The sequence below is a fragment of the Halichoeres trimaculatus genome, unplaced genomic scaffold, assembly GCF_033239565.1.
Source record: "Halichoeres trimaculatus isolate MK-OKI-2021-1 unplaced genomic scaffold, fHalTri1.1 fHalTri1_scaffold_18, whole genome shotgun sequence".
NCBI lineage: Eukaryota > Metazoa > Chordata > Actinopteri > Labriformes > Labridae > Halichoeres > Halichoeres trimaculatus.
In genome coordinates, this window is record NW_027437196.1 from 16,502,749 (window position 1) to 16,521,759 (window position 19,011).

The following is a 19,011-nucleotide window of genomic DNA, read 5'->3' on the forward strand; positions in this document are numbered from 1 at the left end:
TTGTTTTATACAGTGTGGCTAAGGTTAGCAGAGCTAGCACCATTAGCCTGCGGTCTGTTAACATTCATGCTGGTTCCAATTTTCTCCATGTAAGTTGTGATGTGCCAGTTCAGTCAACCTAAAAATATCTATAAATCCATTTTCCAGATCAAAAAATCCTTCAAACCATACCATGCTGAGGGATGCCACCCTTTTCTGTGCTTGATGATATCCAGGTAGTAAAGCATTATTGCCGTGTTTTCACCAAGTGGTTCAGTTCTGTTCATCTTGGTAAGGCACGCATTTTGTGGTGTTTCCATTGCCTAATCCTGAGACAAGTCCCCAAAGTTCTGACCTGTACTGTCCCACTGTTTAGTACCCTTCTGTTGGGGTGCCAGACATTTCAATCTCATCCTAGAAAGTGGAGCTACAACACTGCAGAGTGTTGATTGGTCGACAGCAACAGTGGCTGTTGTATTTTTCGTGGTGGCACACAGCCTTCTTTGAAACAAAGCTTGATTGTGTTTTGTAACAAAGAGCCATATGGAAATCACAAAGAAGAGGAACTGCTGGATCTTCCATCGTTGCTCTTTGTTTACTGTGTCACAATTTTCTTCTTTGTTGGATTTATTAGCGGGGTACACTGTGTCGCGCTTCTATGGCGTTGCACTTTAATGGCATCACGCTATTACGTAACTGATGCTGTCAGCAAACCTACTTACTTCCCACCTACCAAGAGAGGGCATGGTTGGCTGTGGAAACACAAACTGCACTGATTCCCATACCAGACCGCTCGGTGGAAACAGGGCTTGTAGTAGTTGCCTTTCACCAGAGTTACAGCTTCGTTTGACTGCATAACAGTCGATGGATGTAGGATCACACCGACGTTCACATTGTTGGAGAATCTCTGTTGGGCTTCATGTTTCGTGTCATATGTATTTCATGTGGAGGACTTATTTGATGTTTTTATTTGTTTTTATTTTTCTTGCCTTTCTCTTGCTGCAAACAAATATCCCTGTGGAGACAATAAAGATACCTTTGATCTTTGACCTTTGAAGTAGGATAACTAAACAAAGACTTCATTTATCCCTCTAAAGGGCTAGGGTGACAATGTTCAGTTGACTAAGAATGAACATCCCTGGTTTGGACACTTGCTCCATCTCTTGGGGTTCATTTTGATGTTAGAAGTTTGAAGGCAAGAGGTATTAAGAAAAAAAAACAACAACCTTATACTTTCAGTGTTGTCGCTTAGTTTAGCATTATTAGCTTTTTTTTTTTTTTTTTTTTTTTTTTGCCTTTGCAGTAATCGAAAGATATCCAAAAGTGTTCACACATTAATATCTGTGGTAACTCTGTTTGGATGTCAAATGTTACAAATGATTGGTCAAGTTTATTTCCACATTTTTATGACTTAATACCAAGTTATATAAACTACTTTTGTCTGATTGGCTGGAACTCAGTGGCAACAGTTATTCATTCATAATTTTAATTAGTGATGCAAGGGACGACTTGATCACCCAGTTTATATACCACATTTCACCTCTGCCTGTTGACACTGTGGCAAATATTGGTTTCTGTCCTAGGTGGTAACAGAGCTAGTGAGTGTATCTATGAGACAGTTTCTACTAAGTATAGTAAGCAGTGGTACTATTGGGATTGAGAGAGGCTTTTTCTTGGTGTCTATAATTTATGTTGATGATTACATCATCTGTTAGATCAGTGGGAGTACCGTAGTGTGCAGGAGTAGCACCTTAAATAATTAACTGACTGCCCCATCTCCGTCTGTATCCTCCTGTGAAAGTAATGTGTGTAAACATGTTTTAATGCGTTCCTTTAACTCCCCTTTGCTGTGTTGTAATTCAAGTATAATTGATGCAAGTGGAATTTGTATGGATGATAAAAGGTTTATGATCTAACCGCACAAGATTACATAATTTATCGTAGCCTCTGCAGCGCTCGGTCAGCACGAATCGTACGAAGGAAAAGCCCATTTACATAATTTATGTGAGGAGTACGAGCCTTAGATAGCAGAGCTGTTTCGCTGCTTAAAGCGCTGATCAACAGCCAATATTCTCCAGCCTCTATTTTCCTTTTTATCACAATTTGAACATTAAAATCCTACTAGGACAACATCATCAAATCACTGGTCGTTTTCAGCATTTGAAGCATAATTAAGCAGCTGCTGCTTTGGATTTTATTGATATTCAAACAAGACTAGGTCAAGTATTTCACACCCTAACCCGAGTGGATTATTAACAATTCTCAGAGGTGGTGGGAGGAGAGAGACTTTGATGCGCTTGCTGCGTTAGTTTAAAGCATTGGTTTTTGGATTGAAGCCCAAACAGCTCTCTAAAGTAAATGTGGAGGATTTTCATCAATGTGGTTTTCTCTCTCAGGCTTGTTAGAGCACTTTACCATGAGATAAAGAATGTTGAACTTTGCAGCATTTTTTGCCAATTTCTTTTCATTATCCTCCTCATCACCATCATAACATCATGTAATACTTGTTTTATTTAAGGATGTAAGTGATGTGCATGCTGTGCTCTCTCAGGAGTGTTTGGGCTGATGAAGGCAAACAAGGCATGACAGGTCCTTCCAAATTGAAATGTCAGCCATCATGTTAATTCCACTGAATCAGTGTAAGAGAGAAAGAGAGGGTGAGGAGAGGGAGAGGGGGAGTGTTTTTACCAAAGCCGTGACCCTTCCTGCCCTCCTCTCTTCTTCTCTGAATCCCCCATGCCTTCTTTTTAATTTTTCATTTACCACAGCATCTTCAATTATTCCGCATCGCCGTCCTTCGCTGTTCTACCTCCCAACCAGACGCTAACCACCCTCTCTCCCGCTCTCCCCCTCCCCTCTCCATCCTCTTTCTCTCCCTTTCTCTCTCCCTCTCCGTTTCCAGCGAGATGAAGCAGGAGCTGGCGGAGGAAGGCAGCAGATGCTCCATCCTCTCCAAGCAGCACCGCTTCAACGAGCACTGCTGCATCCGCTGCTGCTCGCCCTTCACCTTCCTGCTCAACCCAAAGCGCCTGTGCCTGGACTGCCAGTACAACGTCTGCAAGACCTGCTGCACCTACAACAACCGGGACAAAGCCTGGCTCTGCTCCACATGCCAGAAGGGCAGGTTAGTGTTTGCATACACACTCACACATTCACATGCACCGGAGGCGGGGAGTCGGGGCAGATTAGAGTAATGGAATGAATGAGGATACGGGAGGAAATGTGGATTGGTAAATGGGAAGATGCTGAGGGAGAGGGGAATTGGAAAAGGGATGGAGAAGATTGGGAGAGCTGGAGTGCGTGAGGAGAGATTTGTGGATAAAAGTGTATGAATGAAAGAAGACTTTGAGGGAGTCAGCGCTGCGAGGATGGGTGCTGCTTGATTTATCATTTGCGATCCCAACTCTTAGAATAATTCCTGTTGGAGAGGAGCTCTTTTTTATTGATTCTTAATATTTCTAGTAGTTGTTCAGAAAAGGAGGGAAAAGACGGAGCTACTAAGTAGGATAGAAAGCTAAAAAAATGTAGGGAAGAAAGAATCTGAGAGGGGTAATGTCTTTTTATAACATTTATTTTAAGTCAGTGTTTTAGAGAAAGAGGTAACAGACTTGGAAGTAGTACATTTTTTATTCATAGAGCAAGAGAAAACTATCTAATGTGCAGAGGAGGCTGGGGAACCCGCCACAGCCGACTGGGTTTTTGAATTTGCATGTGCGGCTGTTTACGCATGCATGTCTGTCAGAAAGCCATGGGAGTTGTTCCTGCGCCCCTCTGTCTTCATAGTATGAATATGGAGCGCCGTTTGGCTGGGCATCGAGGGTGGAGTGCTGGAAATCTCTGTCTCTGTGACAGATCTATGGGAAAACCAATTTGAGTTTCAGATTCAGGATGAGTGAAATTGCCTCTACTATGTGCACAAACGCTTTTTCAGAATTCACCTCGTGTCTGATTTTTAGTGTTTTTCAAATGCACTTCTTATTTTGTTGATTGCTTACTCACTAAAAGAAAGGGTATTATACTCTGCAGGTTTAAAGTAAGAAGAATATTATAAGAACAAGGATCCAGGTGTGCTTGTGGTGTGTTTTGTGTTTTCTGCAGCATGACAAAGCTGTCCAAGAATGATTTGCCCCTCTACTTGCCCTTATTTCTTCCTCGCCATCCTCCAGCTCCATCTCTTTTTGTCTCTCATTGATTTTTTACTGTTGCCGTATTGAGTTAGACCCGCTGCCCTGAGCCGTCCCGGTGTATGAGACAGAAGGGAGGAGGGAGGAGGAGAGACCGTGGAAGAGAGGAGGAGGAGGAGAAGGAGGAGGGGATGATGGCAATCAAAGAAGGTGGCAAGGCTTGCATCGATCATTTCTTCCCTCACACTCGTTGTCTTTGCGCGTGCCTGAGGTGCAGTAGTGTTCTCATTAGGGGTTAGAGTCACAGATGGGTCTGATGTCACACCATGGCTGTCCACTCGCCTTGTGTAAATACAGCACTCCTCATTAGAGCGTTACAGAGGCTTAAACCCAGTTTTAGCGTAAATTACTCTCGTCATCGGAGCAGTGATTTACGGTTTGTTTGAAAGTTGAGAGTGAGGGGCTCTGGATGATATTTTGGAGATGTTATTAGTTCACAGTTGGAGGAGGTGATGAGGAAATAAAGGGCATTGATTTCTCGAGAACGGGCTGTGACTGGTGGAAAACAGAAAGATTTAGCGAGAGAAGAGATGCATTCAGAAATGATCTGGTGTAATGGGAGCTTTGCTTATCAAGCAGGAACGCTAGAGTGCTTTCTTTTCAAATTGATCTAAGTCAGGTCAGTAAGCCCAAGAGGAAGCAAGTTTTGCAATATTCATTCATACAAATGAGCTTTTAGGTGTCTCCTCTGATTGAAAACGATGTGAGGATCTGATGTGTTTATGTTGGGTTGATTCTGGTAACATTTCTAAACAGAATCAGTCCTGTTTCTCCCAGGATGAAAACTTCATTTCCCATGAGTACCATCCCTGTCGCAGATACATGGCTCCTGCCAAAGTGTGCAATTGCCGTGGAAGCAAATGCAAACTTCTTTTTGGTCAAAACGTCTTTTTGAAGATGCCATAGTGATACAGTTCACTCTGATTCCTTAACGTTTGGTTACGAAAGGTGACCAATTCAACGTTACGCCTCACAGTCCTGGAGTCAAAGAGTCGAGGTTGAAGAGTTTCTTAGTGTTTGAGTGCATTCTGCTCCTGTATCGGTCATGAGTACGAAGCATCAGGTAAAAAGAAAATTATCTTGAGGAAAAAGAACAACTGCTGCTTGCTAACTTACATATCACTGCCAAGCAGAGTTTTAAACATATTCTATCAGTGTATCATTCGTTCATTCCATATCCATTTTAGAATCAAAAATCGGAAAACAGATAACGACTTGTTATTTCATTTCTCATTTTCGAATTAAAAATTGGAAAACAAATAACAGCTGTTTTGATTTTGTTTTGAAATAAAATATAGAATGTGAGAGAATGGATTTATCATGGGATTTTTGTTCTATTTGTTTTTGGTTTGTATCGTTTTCAATGTGTCGTGACCCAGGACTTGTTGCCTTTTTTTTCTCAGGAAGGTCAGTCAGTCTCTACCAGGTGTTTCCATCGATGGGTGAATCAAGCAGCACGATAGCTAATGTTTTACAGTTATTATTAGTTAACGCTTTTTTGTCAAGGATGGCGGACATATAGGTGCTTTTTGAAGAGGGGAAGCATGTCACACTTAGGAGGCATCAGTAACATGACGTTTCAGCCTGAGGTTGTGTTGGATGCAGAAGTGTCTGACACTCATTGCAGAGCATCACCGGACACCCATGTCCTGCAACGTCTTTGAAATGTCTGTGTGGGTCTTACCAGCTTCGAACAACTGCTTAGTAACATTGGCGTATTCTTATAGTGCGGCCATTAGGGATGGGTACCGATTTAGGTACTTTTTTATGTACTGACCGAGTTATGACAAAAGTACCGGGTATCGATTCATGTAGATTCAAAAGGTACCATGTTTAGGTACCTAAATGCATTCTTGTGACTGTAAGGGAGTGGAAGAGTAGGTGATTTTCCATGCTGGACATGAACACAGCATTACAAGGTTATATATTGAAGAATAAATTTGTTAAGTTGTATAAAAATATATATTTTATTATTAAACAAATTGACATTTTTTACCACATAGACACAAAAAAGTACCGAAAATTGGTACCGTTGAGTACCGGTACCGATTGCCAGGTACCGGGCATCGGTACCGTATCGTTTCAAATGTGAAAGGTACCCAACCCAAGCGGCCATAGTGGTCTATTTATATGTCACTCACTGTGTATCACCTTCTCTATCTATGTGAACAGGTTTCAAGATCCACACGATTAAAGACTGGCCTCCCTGAAAAAAAAGTCAACAACCACCGAGTCACAACACATCAAAAATGATACAAACCAAAAATGAAAAGAACTAAAATCACATGATAATTCCATTCTCTCGTACTCCATTTTAATTTCAAAACAATCCAAAACAGCGAAAAATAGGCCGTCATTTGTTTTCTGATTTTTGATTTAAAAACAAGAAATGAAATAACAAGTCATTATCAGTTTTCTGATTTTGGATTCTAAAACGAATATGGAATAAACAAATGCTACACTGATAGTATTCCACTACTGAGTTTGTTTCAGTATCATCAGCCTTTTTATGTGGAAGCATAAATCATGCAACCTTGTGGCTGGTGATGTAATTTTACCACCTAGGCCACACACGAGTCATATTCAATAGAGAAGGGATTCTGTTTAAATGCCGGTGAAAAACTCCTTACTGTGCCTTTAAAGTCAGACCTCTTTCTAGCTTTCCTGCTGAATCCAAACAAAAAAAAAACGCTTTCACTGAGCAAAACCGACCGCCAAATGGTCACCGGCTGTCCATCAACATTCACGGCCACGCTGCTCACAAGTGCCATCCGTCAAGGGAAAGCAGATTTGTAATCACCGCACACATGGACACACTGAGAAGCTAAAGTCACCCACTCGCATATGGACGCACATCAGAATGTAATGAATGCATGTCGACCACATGCCTGCATGTTTGAACATCGATTACATGTCTGTTTGGTACATCATGAGCAGCTGTGGAGAAGCAGGCGCAAACACTGATTGGTCGAATGCGTCAGTTTTTGCCAAATGATATGGGATGTGTGTGTGTGTGTTGATGGCAGATGGTGTATAAAGAAGAAAAGTGAAAGTGAATCAGCAGGTTTGTCATAACACCCCACTAGCTCTTCTTAACACGCACACACACACACACACACACACACACACACACACACACACAGACACACACACACACACACACACACACACACACACACACACACTCAAGCACATACAGCTAATACAGCTTTCTGTCATTCGCGGGCGGGACAAGCATGATCACTTGCAGTCTGGTGGAATTAACAGCATCATCAGCCTACACTACACAAGCAGCAAGCACACACTCACACACACACACACACACACACACACACACACACACACTCACACACACACACACACACACACACACACACACACACACACACACACACTCACACACACACACACACACACAAATATCCTACTCACTAACAGTTCAATAAGGGAAGTCCAAACATTTGTGGTGGACAATAACAAACAGTTTTTTTCATCCTCCGCCCCCAAAGCAGCTGTGGAGAATGTTAAAGGGGGAGAAGGAGATGAAGAGAAATGAAGGTCAAGAGCGAGGGAAGAGGAGGTGGAGGTAGAGGGGCAGTGGGATGAGAAATATGAAGAGAGGGACTGTCAGAGGAGGAGAGAGCTCGTCCCAATTATCTGAGAGGGGGTGCCATTAAATTCTCCCTTTGTTTAGGATGTTCAATTAAACTGTTCTCTTTTTTTACATTCCCATCCCTTCTTTAAATTGGGTGCTTCCTCTTTTATATTCAAACACTCTCTCACTCTCTTGACGTCTCTCAACCCTGTTTTTTATCTGATAAACTCTCTGTTTACTACATTTACATTTTGGCTAGTGCTCCTCTCTGTGCTTCATCTGCAGACAGTGATTATTCTCTTCCTCTCCGTACAAATCTGAGGCCATACATGGAGGTACATACAGTATATCAACATGGTATGTGAGTGAGTGTGTGAGGGTGTGTGTGTGTGTGTGTGTATGTGCGTGCATGTGTGAGTGTGTGTCTGTCTTGCCCATACACTAAAGTGACAAACTGTTCTTACCACTTTATGGATTTTATAATCTCTACCTAAAGCATTACTGCAAGGAGATTATGGCATTTGCTGTAGACCTATACCAGTATGTATACACACACACACACACACACACACACACACACACACACACACACACACACACACACACACACACACACACACATACATATATACACACTCTGTTTTACCAAGCATTTGAAATCAATTCATTACCTCTTTCCGACGTTACTTTCCTCTCAGAATATTTTAAGCAGGTTGATTTAATTCTCCATGCATGAAAGCGCTTCATTGCTTGGTGCACGCATAACAAATAGTCTATAAGTTCACATGCACACACATTAAAACAGAGCAACACACACACACCTATGGTGGATAAATGCACACACAGCTGCAGCAGTAATGCAGCATTAACAGTATTTTAAACGGGAGGCTGTGTGAGTTCTGGGGCTGTCATGGCGGTGCAACCACAGCTGAGTGACATGTGCAGACACACACACACACACACACACAGAGTCCACATTTAATTATTCCGTTGGTTCTTCGTGATGAGGCTGCCTTCCTTCTAAAGGCCAAGCAGAGGCTGATTGACTCGGGGGCCTGGGGACACGAGCTAACAAGCACGTAAAAACACACTCTGGTTACAGCAGTAGTAGCTCAGTGCTGTAATAGACTTTATGATATATGACCACACAAAAGTACACACTCATATTTGAGCTATTACTTACACGTAGCAGCTTTTTCTTTGGGACTAGATGAAGATGATGTGTTTCCCCTGTAGGAAGAAGCACACAGATGTTTTTTAAATGAGGAAATTTACAACATAGTGTCCTGTGTCATAGAAATATTTATAACTGATTTGATAAAGTTTTCTCTTAGCATTGGTAGATTAATGACCTTCTGCATCTTTAACATTGTTCTTTTTTGTATTTGTGTGTGTAGGGATGTTACAAAGTGACAAATTTGCCAGTTGGTTAAAAGGATATTTAAATCCCAGCTTACCCACGACTCTAGGAGCAGAAAAATAGTCAAAACTAAGCACAATTCATTCAACAGAGGTTTAAGAGGGGGTGTTGTGCTCGGCTTGATGATGCTCCTCTGGTGCCCCCACAGTGGCTTTATGTGAATTACAGCTCAAAAAGATCTTTGTTCTTCTCACAGTGGTGTGTAGCTGCTGTCTCTTTAAGGCTCCCTGCTGCACGAACCCCCTTCCCTCTAATTGGCCAGCCTTCTGGAGGCTAGTGAGAGGCAGAGCCATAAGCTGACCTTGGTGTTGGAGGCTCATTCCCCCAACATGTCGTGTATCAATGAGAAGATCTGTATGTGATGACATCATCTGTTCAGTGATTTTAGAGTGGAGCAGTTTGGGCAGTTTACTCACAGGTTCAGGGATTTCTACAGTCAAAGAAAATCTGCACATAAACAAAACATGGGAAAGCCTAATACCCCCTCTTTAACATGGGATCATAAAGTCTGCAGATGAAAAATGTAAACAGTTTTTCAGAGTTTGGTTCATAAAAGCAGAGCTAGTACCACCAGCACTCATCCCGGCAGGTTAACCTTGACAAAACTTTGCTGGTTATGAATTGCTTGGGTTGTGTAACCCTGACACTATGTTTATCTAATTTTATCTCCATTTTCAAAATCAAAATATGCCAAACCACAGTGTGCTGTGCAGTTGTAGCTGGACCAGTCAGTAGCTGCCATAATCCAGAGATACAGGTTTGGTTAGCAGTGGCTGGCTACCCATCAGCTGTAACACATTCCCCTTGTACTTTAGATCTACAATGACTGAATATTAATAACTTGTTTAATTGACTAGTTCTTCTGGTCCTGGTTTTATAGTCAGCTCAACACTAACATTCTTAATGTTGAGGTTGTATCTAGCCTGACCCACTTCCTCATTTTTATTTTAAAGGCTTTTTTCATGAGTTTGTAATTGCCACAAGAAATGTGTTTTTGACTTCAAACTGCTTTTCTGTTGTTTTTTCTCACAATCTTAAACTAAAAACTTTGAGAATTAAAAGTAAATAGATCATAAACATGTTATTCAACTTTGTATTGTTTTGCAATTAACTGCATTTTGTTGTAATAGAATCTTGAAAGACAAGAGATGTGACTTCTGTGGGCTTCGTAATCCGCCTGACCTTTGACCTGTCATCTCTTCCAATCCCTTCCTCTTTTGTGCAGATATCACTACAAAGTGTTCACTTTATGAACATGATTATATAATTCTTAAAGTGATTATAAACAGTGGCATTTATTTTTTGCTTATAGAGACACCACAAACTCTCCTGCTGCTGACAGACAAGCACCTGCGGCTAGAAGAAGCAGAGAGTCACAGTGTGATCTTTTCCTGTCCTCCTTGTGGGGATATTTTTATCAGTGTGGGTGAGCGGGACTAGTCTTAGACAAGGAAGGGTCTGCCCTGCAGCGCTGGGCTGCCCAAGAAATGTGTTTACACCACCGCCTGCGTCTCCGATTTAATAAGGCATTTACATGTCTGTCTGTTTGTGTCTTGCTGCCTGTTCGAGGAGCTGGAGGGGAAATAAATTGCAGGAGTCATTCTTATGTGTTTTTTTCCAATGAGGAGCCAAACGGCAAGCTGCAAGCCCCAGTAGGTGAAGAATGGAGGTTTGCACTCTCATTTGTCACAGTGTTGCACTTTCAGTTAGCAAGGGGGGAACTTTTAAATTGCACAAAATAACATTAGGGGCAAGGAAAGTTGACGCGTGAGGCAATGTTTCTCTCCCCAGTCACAGTACATGCCCCAGGACCTATAAAGACCTATTTCGTTTCATCAGCAGGAAAAAAAAACAAAAAACAAATCTGTGTGTGAATATTCCTGTACTTGATACTCAGGAAGCTTATTATCAATTGAAGCAGTTTGAAAAATGCAGCTGAACCAACTTGCAAAGCCCTCATCTTTATGAGCCACAGGCAACAGGAAGGAGAGCCACTAATCACTCTCCCCCTCCTTCAGTCTCCTTCTCCTCTCTGCCTCTCTCTGCGGCCTTGTCTCGTGTCCAACCCGGCTGACACAGGAGCCACCAGTCGATCGTAACTCTTGATGGCAATTTGCACTTTATACACCGTTGGCATGACAGCACACACACACACACTCACACACACGCACACAGATTCTGGCAGGTTGCACACACACTGAGAACTGTTGATTTAAGTTCAAACATCTCCTGCAGGCCCAGACTCAGATCTTTCTCAGTTGCTCAGTTTCGTTAATTGAAACATTGCCTAATTCAGAAGCCGTGCTTGAATTTTACTAATGCAATTTGTGCAAGACTTTCCTTTTCAAATTAATTACCTCTGAGTTTTTCAGCCTTTAAGCAATCTCAGTGTGGGTGTGTGTGCGCTACCTGACTCTGTGTGCGTGTGTGTGGATTCCTGCATGCAACCGCTCCCCATGTGTGACCCCTTGTGTTTCATGAAAGCATTTTTCTCTGGAGGAGTGTGAGGCAATAAATCACTGCTATCCCCGTAAACACTGGGCACACACATGTGCAATGATACACGCACACGCACAAAAAAACCTTGGCTGTTCCCTCTTGTGGGTGTGTTAATTACTGTCAGTCGTGTGAATACCGTGGCATGTTATTTTGAATATATTGCTCTGAGTCATTCACGTCTCTGACTTCGCCGGTCAGCCTCCAGCTCCCTCCTCTGTGTGTGTGTGTGTTTTTGTGTGTGTGTGTGTGTGTGTGTGTGTGTGTGGGTGGGTGAGACTGAATCAGTTACACCTCTGATCTGAGCACCACTCCAGCTCCAGTTGTGAGCCCGGTAACGGTGAAGCAGCACATCCTGTCGTTTCTGTGGCCTGAGCCTTGTTCGGTGACCCCTGTCGTGTTTCAGGATTTTCACAATTGAGGGAAAAGTCCCCCTGCCCCCCCGTCAGAGCGCCGCACGTGAACTAGGTCATTTGTGGCTCACAATGCTCGTGCAGCAGGTGATTGGAAATCTCATGATTCCTAAATCGGTTTACATATTAAGTTGGCTGGCGGATCAGAACAGCAGCTAAAGCTCTTGTTATTTTTATTGTGGGTTAGTGGGATTGGTGACGGCACTTGTTTGACACAGAGTGGATCCTGATGCAGAAAACCAGAATAACACTTTCCCAACACTCTGCAGTGCTGCAATAACCTATAGTTGTGTGACTCATTTGTGTGTAGCATTAGAGTCTGATTATGTCCTTAATGAAACTCCAAACACTTTCTGGAAAGATGGTGGTGGCAAGTAAGTACTTTACCATCAAGTTCAAAGGTAGGGTCAGCAGGATCTTCCTAAAAAAAAGTCAAGTTTTACAGGAAATATCCTGCTTAAATGTCTCGTACTGGCCTCTATACATGTGTGTCAGTGTCTGTGTCTGCTGCAACCCTTTCCTCAGCCTGTATGCTGATGTTTTGGTTGTATCGGGACTTTTCTGGGCAGAGAGTTAGCATGGTTACGTCAGGCAATTATAGAGCGCCCAGCGCACAAGTGACTTTGCGTGTTGATAATCACGAGCAGACGCTAATCAGAGCAGCTACGATAATGAACACAGCACAAAGGAAGAAGACACCACCAAAATGAAATGAAACGCTAAACAGATAAAGCTTTTTCCTTAATGAGGGTGAAGCTTGGGCACTTGGAGAGCAGCATGGGACGAATAGCGATGCAAGTCGGTATATGTCAGATAACCCAGTGATTAGCTTGTGCCAACATGCCAAGTCAGGTGCACGGGTCTCAAGTGTCTTCCATGTAAAAACTGAGCAAAGGAGGTGGAACCCAGTTTGAATATTGTGTTTACTAACAAGTGACAAAAATTCCTGCAAACGCTACCTTTAAAAGGCTACAGCTATGTCCACTTTATTTCTTTTTTACTGCTGACTGTCCTATACTTAGTTAAAGTTGAGCTCAATGAATGCTCAAAAACTATCACTGTGTTTGCTTGCTGATGGTTTGTTCCTGCTTTGCTATTGGAGGAGATGAGTTATAGCTTTAAGTGCTCAGCTAACAGGACTGCAGTAACAGCTATATACCACCAGATTCATGTCCAGTCCGTTTCCACTCCGTCACTGCACCGGAGCTGCAAGATTTAATTTCAGGTCAGTGTGGGAGTGAAGCCAGATCAGAAATCCACAGGTTAGAGGTTTTCAGATGCCACAAAGTCAGCATGAATGAAGAGAGGCTCATGATTGGGACAGGATGCTGATGCTCAAATTAGCTACTTCTGTTGGTATACTCACACAAAGTACACTGTCTACACTATAGAACAGTGCATTAATCTTTGCAGGGTAGTGTTTTCTCGAATCAAACACTGCTGCCGTATGCCGTGGCCACACCGGACGCGAATTGAAATGCGCGTCACGCCTGTCGGTGTGCGGCTATTTGATCCATTTACACAAAAAAAAAATATAGATATATTTTTTTGTGAATAGTGGTGTGTCGATCAGTCTAAAATATTCATGTATTTATGGCATACTTATGGGATAAGTATAGATCTATGCTTGTGCAATGGGATTGATACTCGTGTTTCAGTTTCTCTTCTCTACATGCGCTCCACTCAGTGTAGATAGATAGATAGATATAGATAGATAGATAGATAGATAGATAGATAGATAGATAGATAGATAGATAGATAGATAGATAGATAGATAGATAGATAGATAGATAGATAGATAGATAGATAGATAGATAGATAGATAGATGGAACTTTGTCTCTTCTAGATTCAATGAAGGTCAATGCACCTGTGAAATCAGCAGCTCTTCTCTAAGTAATTCTGAAAGTCATAAGCAAGTGAGCACAGTAAAACTATTTTTTTAATCTCCACAACTTTAAATAAGAAAAAAGTAACAGAACCATCCTTAGAGATAGAAAGAGAAAATTTCATATCTCTCTGTGACTTGTGCTAAATCAAGCTATGACATCTAAGTTGAGTCAAGTTGAGTTTCAACCCACTGAAAAACATTTGCAAAAGAAAGGCTTTGTAGCCCTGAAACCACAGTACACTCATTTACTCAAACAGAAATGTTAATGTCTGTATTGAATCTCTATTCCCTCTGTATCCTGACTCTGAACGACAGAGCCTGGTTCTGCAGATGTGATCTATGAAAACATCTCCAGGATGGGAGGCGCCCCGCAGAGCCACCAGCCGTGGCTCATATCCTGGTTGGAGAGGATGTGAGCCGCATGACTGACATGTGAAGTGGATCTCTGCTTTCTGATTGGAAAGAATTAAGTTTGATGCCTTTCACAAAACTTTAATATCACTACTGCTTCTTTCTCCTCCTCTTTTCTTCCGCGCAGAGTTGGCATGAAATGATAGAAATCCTCTCGAAGATGCAGGATGAATAGTAATCTCTCTTCCCCTCCCTTAACTTCAGCCCTCACTTATTTTTCTTCACTCTCTTGCTTCTTCATCCCTCCCTGAGGCTGATCACACTTTCTGATCTCCTGCCACAGTGAACTCTCTGTAGCATAAAGAAATAAGATATTGGCACCGCAGGAATTTCACACTCATTTCACATTCATGGCTTGTCAGCTCAGGAGCCCCCTTTGAAGAAAGTGAAATGAGGGTAAGAGAGTAGAAATGTCGTCGTAGTGCAGATGTTTGGATGTGTAAAGAAGCAACATTAAGCCTTAAATTATTTATTAAATCAAGCAGCACACCAGCCGTATCTAAGAGACTGTTGCAAGAGGTATTCAGAGTTTAAAAATGTAATAACATGAATGTGTTGATCTGTGCCTCCTGACTCGTGGCGACATGACACATATGCCTTTGAAATTGAAGTCTAACAAAAAGTAAATGTGCTCAGTAAAGAAACCTTCCCCATTTGCCCTTTTCCTAATATTGCTACTCTACTGATGAATAACACAGCCAACCACTAGGCACTCAATGTCCCCCACAAACAGAAATGAGGATGAGCAGGGGGAGCCAATGCATCTTATGGGTTTTCAGTGTTTGCTCTGACTTTAAGCCCTTTTCACATTAGAAGAGAGAAAAAAAAGGAGATTTAACAGAGAGAAGTACATAATTATCAGAGAGAGGACAAGGAGGGTAAAGCTAGGAAGAGAAGTCTGTTAGCTACTCAATTCAACTTTATTTGTTGACTTAAAATAGGCTTTTTAACCAAAAAAGGCCTATTTTTTTGAGTCTCTGCTAGAAAAAGGACTCCCCCAAATTGAAAAAAATATATCTGCATCTTCAAGGTCTATTTAACGGTGACTAGCTGGTGTCATCCAATTTGCAAACAAAGAAAGACAAATGCAAAAGCAGCAAAACACAGTAGAAGTTAAAAGGATAGTTATCCCAACAGACACAGAAAATTTGTGAAAGTAGTTCAATAATTTTCTTTCTTAACTTCAGCCATGATAAATTTATAGCTTTAATGCTAACGTTATGTCATGACTGATTCAAAGCTAAATATTAGCTAACATATTAATGACACCAAGGTGAGACCCTTATAGAGCTATAGTTATCATTGCTGAAGTTAAAAAGGAAAACATTCATTTCTTAACTGTCCTCTGTTAACTTCTGTTGTGTTGTGGCGTTTGCATTAGCTTTGTGGCCTTAACTGTGCTGTGGCTTTTGCTAATTGTACAACACTTTCTGGTCACTACGCTTTGAATTATTCTGGCATCATATTAAAGGAAACCCTGGAGAAGTTTGATCAGAGGTGTCAGTATTGATTTTTATGTCACCGGCTCAGAGTTTTAACTCTATTATCACTCAAACAAACACAAAGTTTGGTTGAAGTAGGACTAGATGGCGTTTGTAGCTGAGTTTCTCCTGTTTAATCTGATGAGAAATATGACGATATTTATGTGCAACGAGTGCTTCATTGTATGTTTCTGTAGCAGAGAGGCCTCAAAGTCCATCAATTGGGGGTTTGAGAGGTTAAATTGACTCTTTCTTGACCATGCAGATACTTTTTTTAATTATCAGTTCATTTCAGGATGTTAATAGTGGATGTCATGTTAGTCACATTTTCACACAGTACTGCCACATTCCCATTTCTATTTGAACACTGTTTTGTTCTAAAATAATGTGATTTATTTCCCAATGGAAGAAATTCAAACTTCTCAATACAAAGAGTCATTTTCTTAGTGTTCTTCACTTTAGACTACATCAAGCACATTTACAAAATAGGACAATAAAAGTTAATGATAAATGTTTAAGTTGTGTTCTGTTCCAGTGTAACTTTTCACAGTGTGCAGACAGTAACAGTGAAATAAAAAGGTACTTCAGGATTGGTAGTAACCTTTGCACACTTGGCCGAAATCATAGACCGAAGGTGCGTTTGAAGCATAATTGAAGTGAAAATGACTTAAAACTCACCCACAGGTTTGGAGTTAGGATGTGGTCAGACGTGGTCTAAGTATTTAGAGCTTCTCATGAGTTGTAAGTGCGCCACTGGAATAAGTCAACACTTTTTATAAATTGTGCAAATCGGAAAAGATTGAAAGAGAGGCCTTGAATAATGTACTTTATAAAACAAAACAAAACAAAAGTTCTTTTATTATGACACATTTAAAAACATTGTGATTTTCACTCATTAATAATAAGTATGCATTCAGAAATTGCGAAACAGTTGTTTCTTCCACACAGCTTACACATCATTGGCTTACAGTGGATCATTTTCTGAAAACAGTCAGATTGATCTTGGCATACTCTGAATCTTAATATCACCATTTATTTAGTCTTATAGTTTAATTTTAAAAGAACATACCTTATTCTGTCTTTAGAGACAGCTTGAGCCAGAAGCATAAACCTGTGAGATACACATCATCTGACGCACATGGAGTCTGTGGGCTTAATGTTGTGGGAAATAGAGGCAGTGTAAATGAATAACAATTAGCTGAAAATGCTAATGTCAGTATCCCTGTTTCCCTCTACTGCAGGAGTTGCAGGAACTCTGTGGTGTGTACGTACTCACCATCATTACTCTCTTCTCCTCCCTCTCTGCATTGCATATCAATGGTTGTGCATCCGTGCATCGCTCCGGGCCTCTGTCTCTTTGCACCTCCTCTCCCATTTTTCAGCACTTTAAATGAGGCTTATCCAAGGCTCACTGCAGAGCTGACTGCACTCCGCTCACCTTGTTTAGTCATGATTTCCCACCTGAGCGAGGAGTGCTGTTTGATCTCATTTGTTTAAAATCATCTGATGTTATTAAGTCTGCATGTTCAGTGCTTCCGGGACCACCAGCAGGTTTATGCCGGCCTGCTCCCTGTGTTGCTTATCTGTGCGTCCCTGTGGTCAGCTCTCAGAGTGCAGACTGGAAACTTTGTGCATAACTTAGCAGCATAACTGCTGTTTAAATGATGAAATTTCTTGGCATTTGTTCTGCCAGTTCGGCTCAGAGGGTGGTTTCATTTAGTTCATGAGTAAACTTTAATCAATCAGCGAAATTCATAAATCCTCTGTAGGACCATCTGTTTGTAGAGTAAACAGAAGAAAACACAGAGTGTAAACTGAGAATGACTTGAGACGCTTGCAGTTAATGTGTCTGCTGCAGATGATAAAATGAATACAATTATAGATTTATTTTTAGATACATCCCACAGATTAAAAAAGACTCTAACTATTTAACAAATATAAGCATCTCTGTTTCATTAAGTTCTTAGGAAATATCAAAGGACCTATTCCAGCAGGTAGAGCAGCCCAGAGCAATCAGCACAACTGGATAACAATGAGAGTCCCCCCTCCCCTCTCTCCCTCTCTGCCTCTGTGTCTTTGGGGCTATTTGTTCAGAGCAGCAGCAGAAGAACTCGGGTAAAGCTGTCTCATTCATATGGGATCAAAGCTCTGGTTGGTATCAGGGCTGGCAGAGGGAGAGATATCAAAGAGGCAAGCGTACACAGATGTGAACATATGCAGCTGACATACACACACACACAAGAAAGGCAAGGGGATCTTTCACTGGCACTCACATTATGCAAGGATATACAAGCAGACAGCTATACACAAACATCTACATGTTCACATTGTTTTTTTTCTTAAGATGTCTACTAAAAATGCTGATTAATGCATATCGTCTGTAAAAATCAATTACAGAAAGAAAATCCAAGGTCAATCCATAGAGTTTAGACACTTTTTCACATGTAAACATTGTTTTTGTGTATTCTCAGGTCATTTTCTAGTGGAAGTTTATGGAATAATATCAGCTTAATGACATGCTTTGGCGGTTTGAATTTACATAATCCATGGGAAGGCCGTTTCATCTTGACCTGCTGTGTTGTGGATTCCAAGCCCTATAGATGTGAGTCAGAGGAATCCTTGTTATTTTATCACCCCAGACTAATAAGCAATTTCCCAATCAATGCATTGTTAAAACCTGTAGGCACATCAAAGTAAAACAATATCAACATCTACAAACAGCACAACAGCTCAGGTTAGCATTACACTCACAGGCTAACACTGCTAACAGCCTTTTAACTTCTCTTTTTTAGCAAGCTAAAATTCAAGAGATGTGATTTCTTAACATCTGTAATAAAGTTTGACATTCTCAAATAAAAATGGGGTTAGGAAGTTAATAAATGCTAACCCAGCACCAGAGGTAATATCAGAGGGCAGAGTAGCATCATGCTATCCACAGACATGGCTAACAGAGCTAACACCAAAAGGTTTTACCTGCTGTGAGCAAACTTTTTGTATTGTTGCTGTGACTCTGAATTTCCATTTCTGGATTAATAAAGTAAATTCTATTGCAGTCTATTGTATTCTATAAATGCTAGGCTAATGTTAGCAGTAGCTTAAAGGTTATGAACTATGATATCGCTCATTGTTCCTCTTGGTTTTGT

The 19,011-nt window shown here is 41.2% G+C and overlaps 1 protein-coding gene across 2 annotated transcripts in view; it reads left to right on the forward strand.

Moving 5' to 3' along the window:
• The window catches only part of myripb (myosin VIIA and Rab interacting protein b), a 172,081-nt gene that overhangs the window by 80,026 nt on the left and 73,044 nt on the right, over positions 1-19,011 (forward strand). For both annotated transcript variants that reach the window (XM_074693351.1, XM_074693352.1), the window contains exon 3: positions 2,882-3,103. In XM_074693351.1, the coding sequence (XP_074549452.1) occupies positions 2,882-3,103 (222 nt within the window). The remainder of the gene's footprint in view (positions 1-2,881; positions 3,104-19,011) is intronic.